General features: G+C 44.0%; 1 protein-coding gene across 3 annotated transcripts in view; it reads left to right on the top strand.

Annotated features, from left to right (window-relative positions):
- Positions 1 to 17126, top strand: part of PLEKHG1 (pleckstrin homology and RhoGEF domain containing G1) — a 213731-nt gene that overhangs the window by 82797 nt on the left and 113808 nt on the right. Inside the window, exon 1 of one of the 3 annotated variants that reach the window (XM_045524752.2) lies at positions 7427 to 7604. The exons of the other annotated variants lie outside the window; for them this stretch is intronic. Coding sequence (XP_045380708.2) covers positions 7487 to 7604 — 118 coding nt within the window. The 5' untranslated portion in view covers positions 7427 to 7486. Of the gene's footprint in view, positions 1 to 7426; positions 7605 to 17126 lie in introns of those variants that run through there. 3 annotated transcript variants of the gene reach the window in all.

Raw genomic sequence — 17126 nt, 5'->3', positions numbered from 1 at the left:
TTTTACAATGTTGTGTCAAATTCTAGTGTTCAGCACAATTTTTCAGTCATGCATGGACATATACACACTCATTGTCACATTTTTTCCTCTGTGATTCCCTGTGCTATACAGTATAATCTTGTTTATCTATTCTACAATTTTGAAATCCCAGTCTATCCCTTCCCACCCTCCGCCCCGCTGGCAACCACAAGTCTGTATTCTATGTCTATGAGTCTATTTCTGTCCTGTATTTACGCTTTGTTTTTTTGTTTGTTTGTTTTTGGTTTTGTTTTTTAGATTCCACATATGAGCGATCTCTTATGGTATTTTTCTTTCTCTTTCAAAAATCAAAATCCATTGCCTTTTCTTTATTTGAGTTGTTGTGTTTTTTTAAATAATGTGCACATTTAACAGCTTTTAATATATTTTAACCTAGGTTTTAATCTTAAAATAAATACCAAGCTGCAAAGAGATACTTAGTCATTTGTTAAACTACTGAGTTTTTTGGCTACTTTCAGAAATATTGATAGGATTTCTAGGGGCACAGAAGATGTGAATCTTAAAACAAAATAGGAGGCAAATATAGGCAGCTCACTTTCCACCACAACGTTGTCTTTGAAGAATCCATATAATAAAGTAGATCATGTTTTCCCATAGGAATGTTTTTATAATTATAAGCTACTTTCTTTACTAGACCTTTACATCTAATTAAAACAATAGCATGTTTGTAAACATTACAACTGTGATAGAAGTATCATGCACACTACCAAAGTCCCCTGTGCACTATAGTTGTTCACTCATTCATTCAACAAATGCTCCTTGAGTATGTACTGTGTGCCAGGCACTGTTCCAGGCTCTGGGGATTTGAAATGGGAAAAAAAATGGCTCCCTCACCCTCATCAATATTACAGAGTAGACTAGTGGGGAGGGAGATGACTAGAAACCAAATATTCACTGCAAATTATAAATGCTAGAAAGGAAAAATGCAGGCATTGCCTTGAGGAGGTGATACCTGCAAAGAGCACTGACAGATCAGTACTAGCTTTGGTGGGAGGTTGTTTATGGCAGAAAAGCAAAGTGGGGAGACCATGACTCCCTGGAGAAACTTAGAGAAGAGCAATGGGACTGGAGTGGTGCAGTAGAGAAGGCCATAGGGTGAGCGAGGAGGCAGACACTGGACATGCAAGGTGTTAGAGGCCATGTCAAAGATTTGATCCTTGTCCTTGAAGAAATGAAAAGGCATTTGGTTGATGGGGTAAGGCTGGGGTGATATCAAGATCTGAAATTTGTAAAGTTTTTGGCGTGACAGTCCTACACCCTCCAGAGAAGGTTAGGAGAATATTATACTAGTGCAAATGACAGGTGAACAGGGTAAAGACAGAGAAAAGTAAGTGACATTTGAGAGAGCATTAGGAAGTCAAAAACAGAAACAGAAAAAAACTAGAGGTAGTAATGATCTGACTACCTGGAGTGAAAGTGGAAAGGATGGCTCCAGAACATCAGGCTGCTATATCCACGCAGATGATGGTAGCATTCAGCTTCCTGTGAAATCTCGAAGCTGAGACATCAAGCAGTCACTTGGATATACCGTTCTGTTGCTCAGGTGTTTGGGCCAAAGATAAAAATAAGTGGGTGGTCCTGCAAAGGAAACTGGAAAGGAATGTCAATATAGTAGGAGGAAAACCAGGGTAATAAGAGAGCATCGTGGTCCCCCAGGGAAGACAGTGCTTCAAGGAGAAGAGAGTGACCAGAGCGTCAGGTGCTGCCAAGCAGTTATAGGAGAAAGAGACTGATGAAGACCAGTGGGATTAAGCAGCACTATGCTGCAGAGAGCTGTTTTGGTGGTTGGAGACGGTGAGGGGAAACTAGAGTGGAGGCAGTTGGGGCAGAGATGCAGATGAGGTACAGATGATCCATTTGTGAGGTTTACCCTTGATGAGAAGAGAGCTCCAACTGGAGGAGATGGACACAGGGAGAGTCAAGGGAACATCTTCAACGGGCAAGTCTGAGCACATTTTCCTTCTCGTAGGGCGGATAGACAAGAGGTGCTTTTGACAGCTAATGAACGTCTCTAGACAGTGTGACCCACTTGTGTATGTGAGACTCCAAATTCTATGTGAATTTACAGATACATTTTTCAGGGAATAGTTGACATTAGCAGAAGCCACACGTGTGTTGATCTTCTCCCCGTGTGGGACCTCTACGATGCTGAGGACCATACACATGGCACAGGGGGGTTAGGTTGTCAGGCTTTGTTGATTTCGGTACAGCATCCAGTTCAGAGCCATTCAGCTCAGGCTGTGGTTATCACTTAGAGCATCATCATTTTCTTTTCATTTTCCTTTGCTTTAATACTTTGTAGAATTTCTTTCATGTTCCTCATGTCGAGGACTGTGCCAGCACAAATAGCTCCATGTCCTTCAATTTCTTCTTGTCCTTGTGTTTTGTTTTGGTTTTTTTGTTTCTTTGTTTGTTTGTTTGTTTTTAGTTTCTCTTTTTTAATGGCGGTCCTGGGGATTGAACCTAGGACCTTGTGCATGCTAAGCACGCACACTACCACTGAGCTGTACCCACCTCCCCTGCCTTGGCCTGGAATGCAGAATGGAACTCGGAGCAGCTAAGCAAGTGCTGCCTGGATCAGCCCGGCCATAATGATTTGGTGTTCAGCCACTTTGGCAGTGCATGAAGCACTTGCTGCCTCGCGGTGTTGTTCCAGCCTTGATGTCTAGAAAGCCTGTAAACACAGACTCTCCTTTCTCTATAACTGACTTTTTCCCTAGTACACCTGCTTCAGAACCCTGCCCTGTGCAGGTCATGGTCAAGGTCAGGCAGGGATAGCCTGCCTCCAAAAGCCCCGGATGCTAAGGCCCAGCCCGCACTTCTGAGGCCACCCAGCTACCTGCTTAGGGGGTGAGGCCTGAGCCCTGCTTGGGAGGCCTGATGACTGCAGGCCTGACTCTCTTGACAGAGCCCCTCACCTGTGGTCAAAGTCATCTTCAACTGAGTCAGCTGGCAGAGTCAAAACTGCATGTGGAATAAGGCTTAAAGTTGCTCGCTGGGTCACCAAAAGGGCCAGCTGCATGACTGTAGACAGCCAATGGTGGCACAAAACAATTTGCTGTAAATCACCAAAGAAACACCAGTGGCCCACATTCAGTACAGCATCTGCCAGAAGCATCAATCTTCAGGAGTTATTTTGTTCCCCAAATGCCACGTGCAAGAGCTGATCCACCAGATGTTGGGGTTTAGGAGGAAAGGGCCACCAAGACCCTCTCCTCCCACCAGAGTTCTGAACCAACTTGAGAATTTGAAACAAAGGAGACTGAACCACATTTACTGCTGATAAAGCCAACATTGGAGATTGCGTCTTACATGTGCAGGCAGGTGAGCATCCTACTACTAAAGTCAGAATCAGGAGCCTTCCCACCAGTGGGCTGAGCAGGGGCCAGCCTCCCCATGCAGGAGCAGAGCTGTGTGCATCCCACGCGTGGCACCACCAGGAGCACCACGCGCTCCCTGTTGGGAGCTTCTGCCAAAAAAAGCCAGAGAGTGGGGCTAAATTACCTCTGCCCAGTTTTCCCTTCCACATTTGCCAATCTTACTCCTGAGTCCTGCCCCCAGGAGAAATGTGTGTGAGGACTCAAAGAGAGGCCCGTAGCTCTGGGAACCCCACCCAGATGGAAAGAAACAGCAAGAGCCAGAGAGAAATTCTCCATGTAGCCAACCCTCCATCTCACAGCTCTTTCCTGAAGTTAATAGTAGGAGGTCAGATACTTGCTAGAGATGGAAGTCATTCTTAGTTCTGATGGCTCAGTGCATGTTTTAGCCATTGACAACCTTATCATCACAGCTTGACGTGCATTTATACAATCGGTGTTCGCTGAGAGCCCGCTGTGTACCCAGGACCACATAGGTCCCAAAAGATTACAAAGAAGTGTGTGGCCTGATTCGGCCCTCATCCTCCATAGAAGGTGGGCGGGGACAGTACTTATGTTTCTGAAGTTTAGAGCATAGTCGGTAACTCAAAGTCACCATAGGTTAGAAGCAAACCTCCGTGAGCTGAACTTTGCCGTGGGCCGTATTGGCCTTTACAAAGCCTTCAGCACGGCTCTGGTTTTCTAGATGTCCCGTCCAAAAAAGAGGTGTGTTTCCTTCCTCTGTGCATCCCTTTTCGTGAGCAGAGAGGGAGAGTATCTTATAATCAGACTGATTGCGGGGAAGATGGGCTCGAGAGGGAGCTGTTTCCCTTTGCATCTGGTGAAGAGCACCCTCGGCCCTGGCGGCTCTCTTACCGGAAGCGCACGTGTAGGAACTGGAAAGGGTTGGGTTGACCTCCATGGGCAGGACATTACTCTTCCTTCCCTTCCTGACCATGTTTCCCAGAGCGGTTATGGTCATTACTCAACTTCCTGTCGGGGAAAACCTTGGCTACTGAGCGTCCACCTGCTACAACCAGCAAACTAAGGCAAAGTGTTCCAGGCTGCCATGAAACCCACACCTTGAGTTCACACGCAGACCGCTTTATAGTGGGATCTGGGGCCTAAGACATCTGAAGCAAAGATGGAGCCATTCTTTGTAGGGTGGAGGGGAACAGAAGCTGCTGCCTGGGCCATCACGTTCTGGGCCAAAACATTACAGGCGAGTGACATGTGGGGACTCCCAGGGGGCCTGGGATGGAGACAAGACAAGGTGGTGTCATGAGATGGCAGCTGCAGCCAGGGTGGCGTTGGGGGTTGTGCAGGCAAGGGAGCCTCACGGGAGGATGACGGTATCAGGCCGCCCGACTGGTGTGGAGATGAGGGGTAGCCGTTGCTGGGTCTTCATCCAGCAGTCTGAGAGCTGGTCACACACTGTGCTGGCCACGGCGGTAATAAAGGTGGTGGTTCCTGACTTCAGGAAGCCCACAGTCAAGTGAGTTCATTTCTTTATACCCTCCTTGGATCAGTTCCAGGCTGGCAGTGTAAGAAAACATGGGGAGTGAGGGAAAATGCAGGTTCCTTGACACTGTCTCAGACCTGGGGGAGCAGTCATTCCAGGGCGAGCCCCAGGATCTGTATTTTACAAAATGTTTCTGATGCACGGTCTGGGAGCAGCTGGCCGAGTGGGACAGAGGGCTGTTGCAGTGGAGTGTGACGATTGCTGTGACTGTGTGCTCGAAGGAGCCGTACGGATGTGGAAAATTCACGTGGGGAGGGCCTTGGGAGGTTATTGGAAGTATCTGTTGGCTCCATTTACCTACTTTCTCATCCATCTCTGTCTCACCTTGGTGGCTGATAACAGCAGGTGTGCAGGGTCCTCAGTGTCTGAATTGGGGCAGTCTGCTGTGCTTCTGGCCTTGATTCCTGTGCTTCCCACCCTGGACTTCTGATGAGCCCACTAGGGATAGGTGCCTGTTGTCTGCGGGGATCTCAAATACGTGGCAGCAGTAATGATGGAGCCTCAAAGAAGAGCTCCATCTGGGGGACATTAGTAGTTCTGTCTAGTCTTCAGAGAGCTAATCCTTTGCTTTCAGCATCACTGTGTTATCTCGGCCACCTTACCCTGAGGATGGGGCCAGGTGGCTTCTGCTCATCCTGATGGATCCTCTCCTGGGATCCCTACCATCCTACGTTCCCAGCCCACCCAGTCTCCTACAGCTGGACACAGAATTCCCATGAGAGGTCATCCAGGATAAATGCACACCCATGTTCCCGCCTCCTGAGGAATTCCAAGTGACACTGGACCATCCTAAGATCCCTGCTTAATCCCTTGCCTCTAAGCCAAGATCAGATCCCAGGTTTGAGTATCTGGCTCGCCTGTTGCCTTGATGCCACCCCACTCCCACAGGGAGTACCCCCAGCAGAAGGCAGGTTCAGCTTGTCTTAGTGACTCTCGGGGTCCCAGGAACTGAGAGACTGCTGAAGGCCACTTTGCCCTTTTCCCTAAAGGGCAGGCAGCATTGCTCCCTGAGCAGGTCTCCCCTGAACCCCAGCAGAGCCCAGCTCGGACCTCTGTGGTGGAAGGGGCTGCCTGTGGCAGAGGGGCCCCCAATCCAGTGAGGAAAGGGAGAGGTGCACTGCCAGGAGGAACAGGACGTGTCCCTCTCAGCAAATGCTGCCCCTCCATGACCGCACACTGTGCCCCAGAGGTGTGCCTGGACCCTGTCTGAGGGTGGGGTGCAGAGAGTAGAGCCGACAGCTTCCTGCTCTTATACCATTTCAAATTCCCATCCTGCCTTTCTACCTTCCCTCCATCAGCCATGACACCAAAGTTTCCTGACATCTTGGACAAGTCAAAATAAGGAGCAAAGGGGGGAAATTTCAACTAAATGAATATGTAAAATTCATAGGTAATGTGTAAATGTGTCCCCAAAACACTGCTGCTTTTTAGTGCAGTGTAGGCTTTTAAATAAATATATATATAGTGATGCGTATGGGGGAATTTGGGAAATTTGCCCACCTCCTGCAAAAACAACCTTGATCTTATTAGATAATTAGTGTAACTGAGGAAGAGAGGAAAAGGGTGAAGTCGGATAATGGATTATTCCATCAACTCCATCTGCATAACCCACAACAATCATAAGGACAGTAAATAATATCAAAAGGCTCAGATTGCCTACAGTTAATTCAATCCTAGTACCACCCAGGCTGAATGAATGTAGCGGACCATGGGATTCTAGAACTTTCTACGTCTTGCCCCTCCCACAGCTTTAATACAGTTATGAGTCTCTAACCAATGTGCTCCTGGCATCCTGACCAGTAGGGGGCGCTTGTGAGCAGCGAACCATATGCCCGGACGGTCCCACCTACTCAGTCTGAGGCAACTGAGGCTAGTTCAGCAGGAGAGGAGAATTAGGCCATCAGAATCAATTCCTTTTTTAAAAGGTTTTGAGCATTTACATGGTTGTGAATTTTTCTGAAAGTCCCTTAATCACTTTCCTCATCTGCAAAAGCTGATATAATTCTGTAAATTAGAAATACTTTTCATACACTGTAAGCAAATTCTGTTTAGCTAGATGAATGGTTCTCTTTGGAAAAACAATTGCCCAAAAGCTGTACCAATTCAGGAGAGAAAATAAGCTGGGAAAAGAGAGATACACAGGTACGTGCCCCCTACCTCCACACACACACAGTCATTTTTAAATGTTGAAAAATTAGACTTTACTTCCTTAAGTAAAAAATGAAGAATCCAAATAAAGAATAAAGAATCCATATAAAGGAGGTTGGCATGTCTGTAATATTGACCATCTTCTTCTATTGATTGACTCTGTTCATATCCCTCATTTTTGTTTTTGCTCTTGTCTGCTTTTGCTTATCTCACCCCACCCCCCAACTTTCCCTGGGCCTCCGGAGGAAGGCCTGACAACGCAGGGATGAGCATGTGGGTGGAGGACGAGGGCGGCGGAACCGCCCAGACCTGTCTGCCTGGGGTGGAGCACCACTGCAGGTGGACCTGATCCTCCCACGGCGGCAGCCTGACAGGGCAGCCCCTCCTGGTAACCCAGCAGGGCCGCGGCCACCTGGGGGGCATGCTGTCCACAACCATGGTGGGGGCTCTGGTCAGAGGATGGAGGAACCGAAGCTCTCCTCGAAGGGCAGAATCCAAACTTCTTGTTCCTCAGAGCCAAGCTGGAGTTCAGACTCAGGGTATGTGTGTGACTCTGCTATGACTGTATGATTTTCTTTTTCACGGGTTCAGGAAGATGAAAATGATCTTACAAGCTTTTTCACCCCCTTCAAATAGAATCAACAAATCTAAAGTCTGCTTTTCTTCTCAGCTTATTATAAATTACGGCTAACTCACTCGTGGGAAGTTTCTTTTCTCTTTTCCTAATCAAAGACATAGGGACCTTTGGTGGTCACAGAGTAAAAGATCATTATCCCACCTCAATTTCCTTCATAAGCTTTTATTTTAAGGCATAATCCTCATTCTGTGGTATGTGTATTTGACGAGTAAGACAGAAAAGACTTAGTGGCTTTTGGCAAATTCTAGTGTAAAAATCATAACACTTTTTTACCTCTGATATGGGAAATGGTAAAAGTAGTTAGTTTCTGAGTTTCCCCACGAATTATTTTTATTTTCTGTTACTATTGTTTTGAAGGAGCAACTGAACTCGTAACCAAAATATAGCTCTCCTGTTGACTTAGTTCAGAAGGTTATCATGGCCTCTTCTGACCTCATTCTCTTCTGTCTAGACCTTGAATTTCTTAAGGATACTTAGAAGGGAAGTCTTTGGTCTTGCTGATGATTGACCTATGAGAGAAGCAGGGCTAAGCCCAGAAGGAGTCAACTCCCAGGAGTTTTCCGAGCTGGCCTGCTGCCGCTCCAAGTGCTTTATCTGCCCTAAGAATTTCCTAAGCAGTAAATGCAAACTGTTCTTTCATTTCAACAAATACGTATTGGAAGCCAGAACGTGCCAGGCATTTTTCTAGATCCCGGCTTGCTCTGGTCTCTAGTGAACCTATGACTGAGAGGTGTGAAAACGAAATGTGATTCGTTTTGTTGGTTTCCAACCACACTTTTCTGGCTGGCTGTACTCAAGAAGAATCAAACCAAGAGACTATTGGGAAACTGGCCTGATAAGTCTGTTCACGGCAAGATAGTCAATTACTTATTGAACCAGATATGCAAAAGGTAGACGGCTCTGCTGTGGTCTAAGCTGCCAAAAGTCTGTGATCAGTGGTAACACCTGGCGTTCAGTAAGAAGTGTTTCAAACGTTGATCACCTGGTCTGCTCCCAGCACATTTGCTTCACAATATTCAGAGCCTTACAAGATGACAAAGTGATATGCTAACATGGGAGGGATTTTTTTAATAGCTTTATCGAGATATAATGTATATGCCGTACAGTCCACTCATTTAAAGGGTACAATTCAGTGGTTATCTGGTACATTACGTTCTTCATTTTTCAAGTTGTGGAAATACATAATATAAAATTTGCCATTTTAAAGTATATGATTCAGTGGCATTAATTCCATTTATAATTTTGTGCCACCATCACCACTGTCCGCCTCCAAAGCTTTTTCATCACCCTGAACAGAAATTCTGTAGTAACCCCCCATCCTTCCCTGCCCCCCCTTTTGGTAACCTCCAGACTACTTCTTGTCTCTGTGTATACCCCTAGTCTAGATACTTCGTATGAGTGAAATCATATGTTTTTCCTTTCACGTCTGGCTTATTTCACCCAGCATAATGTTTTCAAGATTCATCCACAGCATGTATCAGAGCTTCGTTCCTTTTTTATGGCTGAAGGGGTAGTATGTTCTCATTTCCTTCTAGTTTTCCCCCCTCCCTTAAATATACCTTAATTTCTAACCCAGGCATGAAAGAGTCTTCAGGAACTTTTCAGCCTCCTGGCATTTTTATATTTATTTAAAGTATGAAGAGACTCCGGGAAGTATTTATTTTCAGTTAGTTCTTCAAAGGCAAGTGCCATTGATTAATCTTTTTTAAAAATCTTTTTCTCCCTAATGTCTAGTCCAAGTCCTGACCTAGGGCAATTATTCGACAAATTTATCCTGAGATGGACAGATTTATAGGTTTTACTTTTAGGTACCAGGAAAGAGATTTTAAATAACATGATCTTTATGCTTTAGTTCTTTATTTTCTGGAGCAATGGAATTTTCTTTTGACATTAAAAGTGCTAGCTGCAATTGTTTCTCACTCCATAGAATCCCTAAATATCAGGTAGATGTGTTATATAATACAAATATTTATCTGTGACATGTCAAAAGTTAGCTCAGGAAATCTGACAATGCCTAGTTCATAGTAGTTTAGAGAATACCTGATGATGTTGGTCATTGAGGGTGATCAGAGTGTCCCCATCTGCTAAGCAGTATGATGTGAAATACGTCTTTTCAGCTCGTAACTGCTCTTGGACCTGTCTACCTGGTGATTCTCAGTGCTGAGCTCAGAAACTGGAAGTAAGGAAACTGAAGGCAAAGGTGGATTTGGGTGATTCACAGTGTTCACCTTTAAATACAAAACGTAACTACGTTTCTGCCAGTTCTGTCCAAACAAGCAGGGATGCGCGGGGGGAGAGAGGGGAGGAGGGACACGGAAGGGGCAGACCACCATCCAGCATGCTAAAACTGTGCTTGCATCGTGCTTTAACTTCAAAAGCTGTGAAGGACATGAGAGGAAAGATGAGGAATGCAAAATGCCCTTTGAGTAGGACTTGGAAATCATCAAAGGATATCTCTTGCTGTAGATGATTGCCACACCCAACTTTCTCAATCCCAAATCAGGAACAAACTTTTGCACATTTTAATTTGCAACCAAGTTACTTGCCTTGTTGAGTCAAATCATGTCCATTTTAGTGCATGCGCTGTTTCAGAAATTCTGTTCTTGGGCAAAGCTTCTGCAAATGCCCGAAAGACTGGGTCGTGTCACCCATTTGCAGCTTGGCAGAGGCAGCACGCACTCTTCAGGTTCCCTGTGGTCCTCCCTCCTTGTCTGGATGACCAGCCCGGTTAGAACTCCATGGCTTGATACTCTCTAAATCCCCCACGCCCAGTGTCCTACTTAGGGTAGGTCCTCAATGACTGTTTGACAGCAGAGCCTTCAGAAGTATGAAATGCAAAATGTTGTCGAGTAAGGAGCCTGTTTTTTATGGTCGGCCTGTGTAATCTATCCTGATGCCTTATAAGTCACACCAGGTACTTGAGTTATTATTGCTTTTCACATTTCAAAGGCCTACAGATTACCATTGGCCTCAATATAAAATAATAATTTCTGACTGTAGGACTCTACACCCTGTAGTCGAAAAGAAAGCCCTTCCTTCCTCATTTCTCAGTGACAGCCTGTAATCATCTCTGAGTAATTTTTAAGATTCTTTCTAAACCACTACTTCCTTCATTATGCCGGCTGGGGAACAGCTTCTCCTTGTGTTGAATGGAATGGTTCTCATTCCTTCCCGAGCTCCACCACCCACCTAGTGAGGAGAGGTAGCTGTAAATCTCAGCCAACTTTCTTTTCCAACGATCATGCTGGGAGCAAAGTCCAATGATGAAGTCAGCTCATCACCAAATATTTACTGAGGACCTGGGAGAAGGTTCATGTAGCCATCAAAGAGAATATGACTTGAGTTCTACTGAGACCTGGTTGTTCATTCAGTTCCAGCCTAGGCTTGAAGGACCGGAGATCAGGGGTGGATCTGGGTTTCTGTCCAGCCAGAACATGGCCCATCTCCTTCTTTAGGACTGGGAGCAGTTTAAGGTATCCTCATGAGGCTTCTGTAAATTCCAACTGGAATTTTTAACCCTACCCCATATATGGCCTACCAACTCCAGGCAAGGTAAAATGAATGCTGAGCAACTGCACATCACAGCCTGTGGTATGGCTTATTTATAAACTAAAATTGTTTTATCTTTGTAAACTAAAATTAAAATTCACTCCATTTTATAATTAATGATAATGACTAAATATGACAACAATGTTTTAAAATAATTTACTGTAATACTCTGATCTGTACTAATTTTACTTAGTTTAGATGGGCTGTGTATCCCTTTCCCTGTATTTACCTGTAATTAACTATGTAATTACCACTTGATAATAGCCCCCTATTTTAGTTAGAATAATCTTGAGTCTTATGATTCAATAAATATTCACTGAGCAGCTGCTTATGGATAAGGCCAATGGGCATGCTGGAAAGATAAAAGAATTACTAAAGCTTCTCCTTTTAAAAAAATGAAGCCTAACTGACATAACATTATATTAGTTTCAGGTGTACAACATAATGATACGATATTTGTATATATTATGAAATGATCACCACGATAATTCTAGTTGATATCCATCACCACAAGTACAGAATTTTTTTTCTTGTGATGACAACTTTTAAGATCTATCTGAGGCTTATCCTTGACCCCCAAAAAGTGTTTGTGATCCAGAGAAAACAAATGTAAAGAAATGCAACAAATATAATATGAATAAACAGAATTAAATAAATGGTAAATGGATGTTGGAGGAAGAAATGATTAATTTTAAGAGACAATATCACTTCCCAAGTAAGTAGAACTTGAGTTGGGCCTTTCAAACCTTTGAAGATACTTTCAACTCTGAAACTGGGACTAATAGAAAGTAAATATTTGCTCTTATTGCACTTTTAGCCTTTTTTCACTCATGAAGGTTCTACTAAGTTAAAATGAAGTCTTGAAATTAATCTAGTTATAGACTGTCAGGGGCAATTATAGTACAGAAGCAAATTCAAAGACCTCAAGTTCATTGTGATGTCCATACTTAAGAAGAGAGGGAAAGGCATTCCAAGGGCAGGCACCAGCCTGAGCAAAGGCCCAGCGGTATGAAAGGCCGATAGTATTTGTGGGGAATATTGAGTGGTCCAGTATGGCTGCAGTACCTGGCCAGACCCTAGAAGGCTCACTGCCAAGATAAGGAGCATTGAGTTGATCCGTAAACCATGGGAAACTAGACCAAGCTTTCCTGGCAGAGGGTAACCTACATTCTGAGTTTTAGAAGAGAGCCATGTAAAGAGATGGTTTGAGGAAGCAAGAAATTGAACTTAGCAACTTAAGGAGGTCATTGCAATGACTCAGGCCAAATCTCTGAAAGTGACAGCGAGGAGAGAAAGGATGGAAAGAAGAGACATAAACTTATCTGATTCTATTTTATGATGTATGCAGAAGTTATTACAGTTTTGCTTATTAAGCCCCATTGTCTCAATGATTGTACCTGTGGGATTTTAATTTATGGAGGTGGCTGAGTGACAACACAGAGAAACTAATGCTACTGAAAGAAGATTTTTATTGTTTACATTTCCCAAGAAGAGGGGCCTGGCATGCCACATAGGGCCACACAGGGAAGCACCAGTGCTGGTCAGAGGCAGAAAGAAGTGAAGGGAAGGCCTAGGCCAGGCCTTTACTGGGCCTCTAATGGGGCTGCCCATGCAGGGCAGGCCAGGGCCAGCAGCTTAGGACTGGCTAGTTTGAAGAATTCCAGCTGGCCTTGGGGCAGAGGGGCTTCCCTGCTTGTCTGGGCCCTGGCCCTGGGGTGAGTAGGGCAGGGGAAATACGGCTTTTGTGTGAGAGATAAGAAAGTGGTTCCAAGCATGGGCTGTGGATCACAGAGGAAATATAAACAACTTTCGCTGTTCGTTTGGTCCTACAATTAATGGATATTAAATAGATGAATACAGAAGCTAAGAAAACACAAGTTTGAAAGTCTCTGTCTGTAATAGGGATACTTGGCTGAACGCTTTATATGCATCAGCATTTAGTCCTCTCAGCGATCTGCAGTAAGCGCCACGTCGTCCCCATTTCACACATGACGCGACTGAGACCCATAGGGGCTCAACAATTGACCCAAGTTCATACGGGTAATGGTGTTTCCAGCCAGATTCAATCCTAGGCATCGTCAACTCCAGCCCCTGCTACTAAGCTCTCTGCTTGATTACTCCTCACTCTGGGCTCAGAATGTGAGACCAGTCCTGTTAAAAGGGTGTGGTAGAAACTTGTAGACGCTTCCCCAGGGCTCACTGCACTGGGGCCAGAGGTGGAGTCATATGGTGCAGTCTCTGTAAGTCTTTCTTTTCCTACCTGCTTTGTCAGAATAGTGTGAAGATGTATTTGCATACTGGTGGCCTACCATTCAGCATGCCATCTTAAAGAAATAAAAAAAAAAATGTGTGACTTAAGCACTGTCTCCTCCCTTCCTGGAAACTGATTCTTAACTTTTGGCTTTTCTCTCTCCGATCATTTTAACTCTGGGACTTAAAGCTCTTGTGTCAGCAAACAAAGCCCTTGGCAGACTCTTTCCTCCCTGGTGTCGTGAGCCAGTGATCCAAATTGCCTACGGAAGTCTCTGCATTCCCTGGGATAGACCCGGAGGTCCTGCATTAGTAACCAGCCCGTGTGGTTGTTGTCCAGCACGGTTCCTTGGTTCAGCCAGCCACTCCCCGTGAGGTCTGTCTCTTCACAACTGCCATGGCTTTGTTTTCTAACATTTGGCTGCCTTCTCATCCCCTCTCTCCATACATCTTCATGCATCACTTCCACAAAGAGCCAGCTCAGTGCTCAGCCTCTGTGGGAAGGCGTCCACAGCCACGTAAATCATGCAGCCACATCCATGAAGCATCTACTTTGCACAAAGCCGTGAGGGGGACACAGAGCCGTGAGTGGTCCAGGTCAGGATCTCAGGGAGCTTGTGACTGCCTGGCGAGGCAGAGTACGATGGTAAAGAGGTGCAAATAGCCCCCTTCAGAAAAGGGAGGCCATGTCACACAAGAGTTTGAAAGTCATTCCCCACCAAGTTGGTACCACTTATGTACAGCTATTGCTTCACTCACCTTCACCTGTCTGTGTGATAGTTACCTGGGGGCTGTCACTCTTCAACTGGACTGTGACCCATCAGAGAGAAGTCTCGTTTTTAAGAGACTTTGCAGAAGGAACGTGGTAGAAATTCCTGTTTTCTACCCACCATTAGTCCAGTTACATGGAGACAGCCCTGTCCTTGCAGGCAGGGCCCTGCTGTATGGGGTCAGTATAGCAGAGGGAGTGGACGTGTCAGCCCCAGAGTTAGACGTCTGGTTCGTATACCAGTTGTACCACTTCGTAGTTATATGACTTTGACAATTCGCCGCTCTCTGCCTCATTTTCCTCAAGTGCACAAAAGAGGTGATAGCAATACTTACCTTTTAGAGTTGTTCTGAGAATTAAATAAGTCGACTGTTTTAGGTTAAAAACAATACCTGGCACGTAGTAAAAACTCAGTGTATGTTAGTTATTAGTTATTACTCTGTGGTCCTCATGGCTGACTGGTTCCCATCTTTTTCTAGTCAGTTCCTAGTACCTGGAGCTGCCTTACCATTACAAGTCATCACTTTCATCAGTCTGCTAGTAAATTCTTACAAAACCAAAGTTAAAAAACTTCAGCATACGCATTTCCCCTGGAATACTAGCATTTTATCAGTATTTTATTATTTCTACATTGACATTTTAACAGCCAACAGTGGCTTAGAAAAGGATTGGGAAGACATACAGCATCTGTTGGTCTCCATACTGGAGTTTCTGTTGTGTTTTTGTTTCCATGTGAACTTTATTTTTTCAGAAGTTTATAAGCCTTTTGCTCCATGGTGAGATTCAGCAACAAGTTTCCATTCCAAAGAACAATATTTGTCCTACTTGAAAGTCAACCCTGGTTTCCATTTTCTTTACAAAGAAGTAGTGCTCAATGGTTTATGCTTCCAGAATTTGAATTTAGCTTGATGTTTTCACAAATGTAATTTTTTCATATTTGATCACTTTTTAAAACTTCTTAAAAGTTGCAAATACAGCACATCCTTTGGGGGGTTTTTTGTTTTGTTTCGTTGGTGGTTGTTTTTTTTGGGGGGTTTGGGTTTTTTTCTTTTTTTTTTTTTTCTTTTGATGTTGAGTTGTCGTTAGTTGGTCTTAGTTTGAGAAGAGGGTGTAGAAGATGTTAGGGGTTCACTAGAAGTATATCTCTGACCTATTGACTAGGATCCTAAACTGCAGAAAGTATTTCTGCCTTCTAGAGAAAACTTCTGACTCCTCTCTTAAAATGTTCAAGTACAGGACAGTGGCTAAGACTACAGATCAAGACAGAATCCTGACTCTCGTGCTTCCACTTGTGTAACTTTGGACTTGTTTGCCAGCTTGCCTAAGCCTCAACTTGCCCATCTTTGAAATGGGGACAATCAAAGTCAATGCATTAAATGTTCACAGCGGTACCGAACAAACCAACATGGGTGATTGTGGTTTTGCAGAGGTCTGACCTGAAAGTTTCTGAACTCTACCTGGCCGTTGAAGTCTTCTTGGAAACAAAATGTGCCCTCCTTGAATAGAGATCTGTGTGAAAATGTCTGTAAAGTGACCAGGTACACTGAAGTCACTCTGGTCAGGAAGTAAGAGGGGGAAAAACATTAAATAAAAATTCAGATTTAGAACCTTCACCTTAAAAACTGTTAATTTATCATTTTCTTGGCCACTTTTACAATCGATCAAATGAGCCAGGGAGCTCTTTATGTAAGTTATGCAGAGAGTGCAGAAAACTGGTATTAGCCTCAAATAGTGTCTGAAGCCTGGGTTATATATCAAGGTTGTGATGAGCAAGAATTCAGATCACAGAGAATATTTTAGAACATCTTCCCTCTGTAAATATTTTTAAAAGCCCATATATCTTTTAAATTATTTCTTTGATAGCTTAAGTTGAATGTCTAGGAAGTCTGGCAGCGGAATTCATGCTAAAACCAGGAGATGCCACTGGTGGGAGGGGTGGAGTGCTCTGTGTGTGAAGTCTTTTCTCCTGTCTCCCCGAACCCCTGAGCCACTTGAAGGCCTGCAGGGATGGCAGGCTGCCAGCTCTGGAAAAAATCAGCAGTTTTCATTTGAAATCAGAGGATGACATTTAGACACTTCTTAATCTTGCAGTAAACACTTTAACTATCTAGTTACATACACACACACACACACACACACACACACACACACACAAATGCACGCACACCTCTCCCCTCCTCAGGCAGCATTAGTGCTCGGTCCAGTGGCCTGTTTCCCTTCAGCTCCATGGATTGCACTATGTGGGTGTGTTTCTGAGCAACAGCATCTCTACGCAAAATGCATCAAAGGAATCTTTAGCCAAACTGGGTTTGAAAAATGAATCACTGGCTCATGAGCATCATTTTCCAAGGGCTTTTTAAGTCCAGAGATAGAAGAAATCATCTGTGCAGAGAACAAAGATCTTAAGGTAAGTACTCTGTGTGTGTTGAGATTGAGTCCATTGGTGGTGTTATAGTGGTTTCAGAAATCAAAGTTGAAAGCTGTTACGGGAGCTTTACCTGTGATTTATTAAATAGAAGATTTTAGTGTATTTCCAAGAATAAAATTACTTTTGAACCACCGAGAAATTATGCAAAAATTATGCTATGGCCAATGAAAAATTTCTTGGTTTTGATTATTTTGGTGGGTTCTAATTATATATAGGTGTATGTATATATGTATATATGTATATAGAATATGTATATATACACATATAGTTGACTATATATATAACTATGTTGGTATATATACATGTATATTGTGCTAAATTTTGCTTAAGACTGTTTGGAAATCATATATTGCTATCAGAAGTACTTTTAAATATATGAATACTTTTAAGCATTTAAAAATTTCTCCAGAATATATGTGATGATTTGA

Source organism: Camelus bactrianus, chromosome 8, assembly GCF_048773025.1.
Source record: "Camelus bactrianus isolate YW-2024 breed Bactrian camel chromosome 8, ASM4877302v1, whole genome shotgun sequence".
Taxonomy (NCBI): domain Eukaryota; kingdom Metazoa; phylum Chordata; class Mammalia; order Artiodactyla; family Camelidae; genus Camelus; species Camelus bactrianus.
Note: the sequence above shows the minus strand (reverse complement) of the source record. Positions and strands in the feature narration are given on the sequence as shown.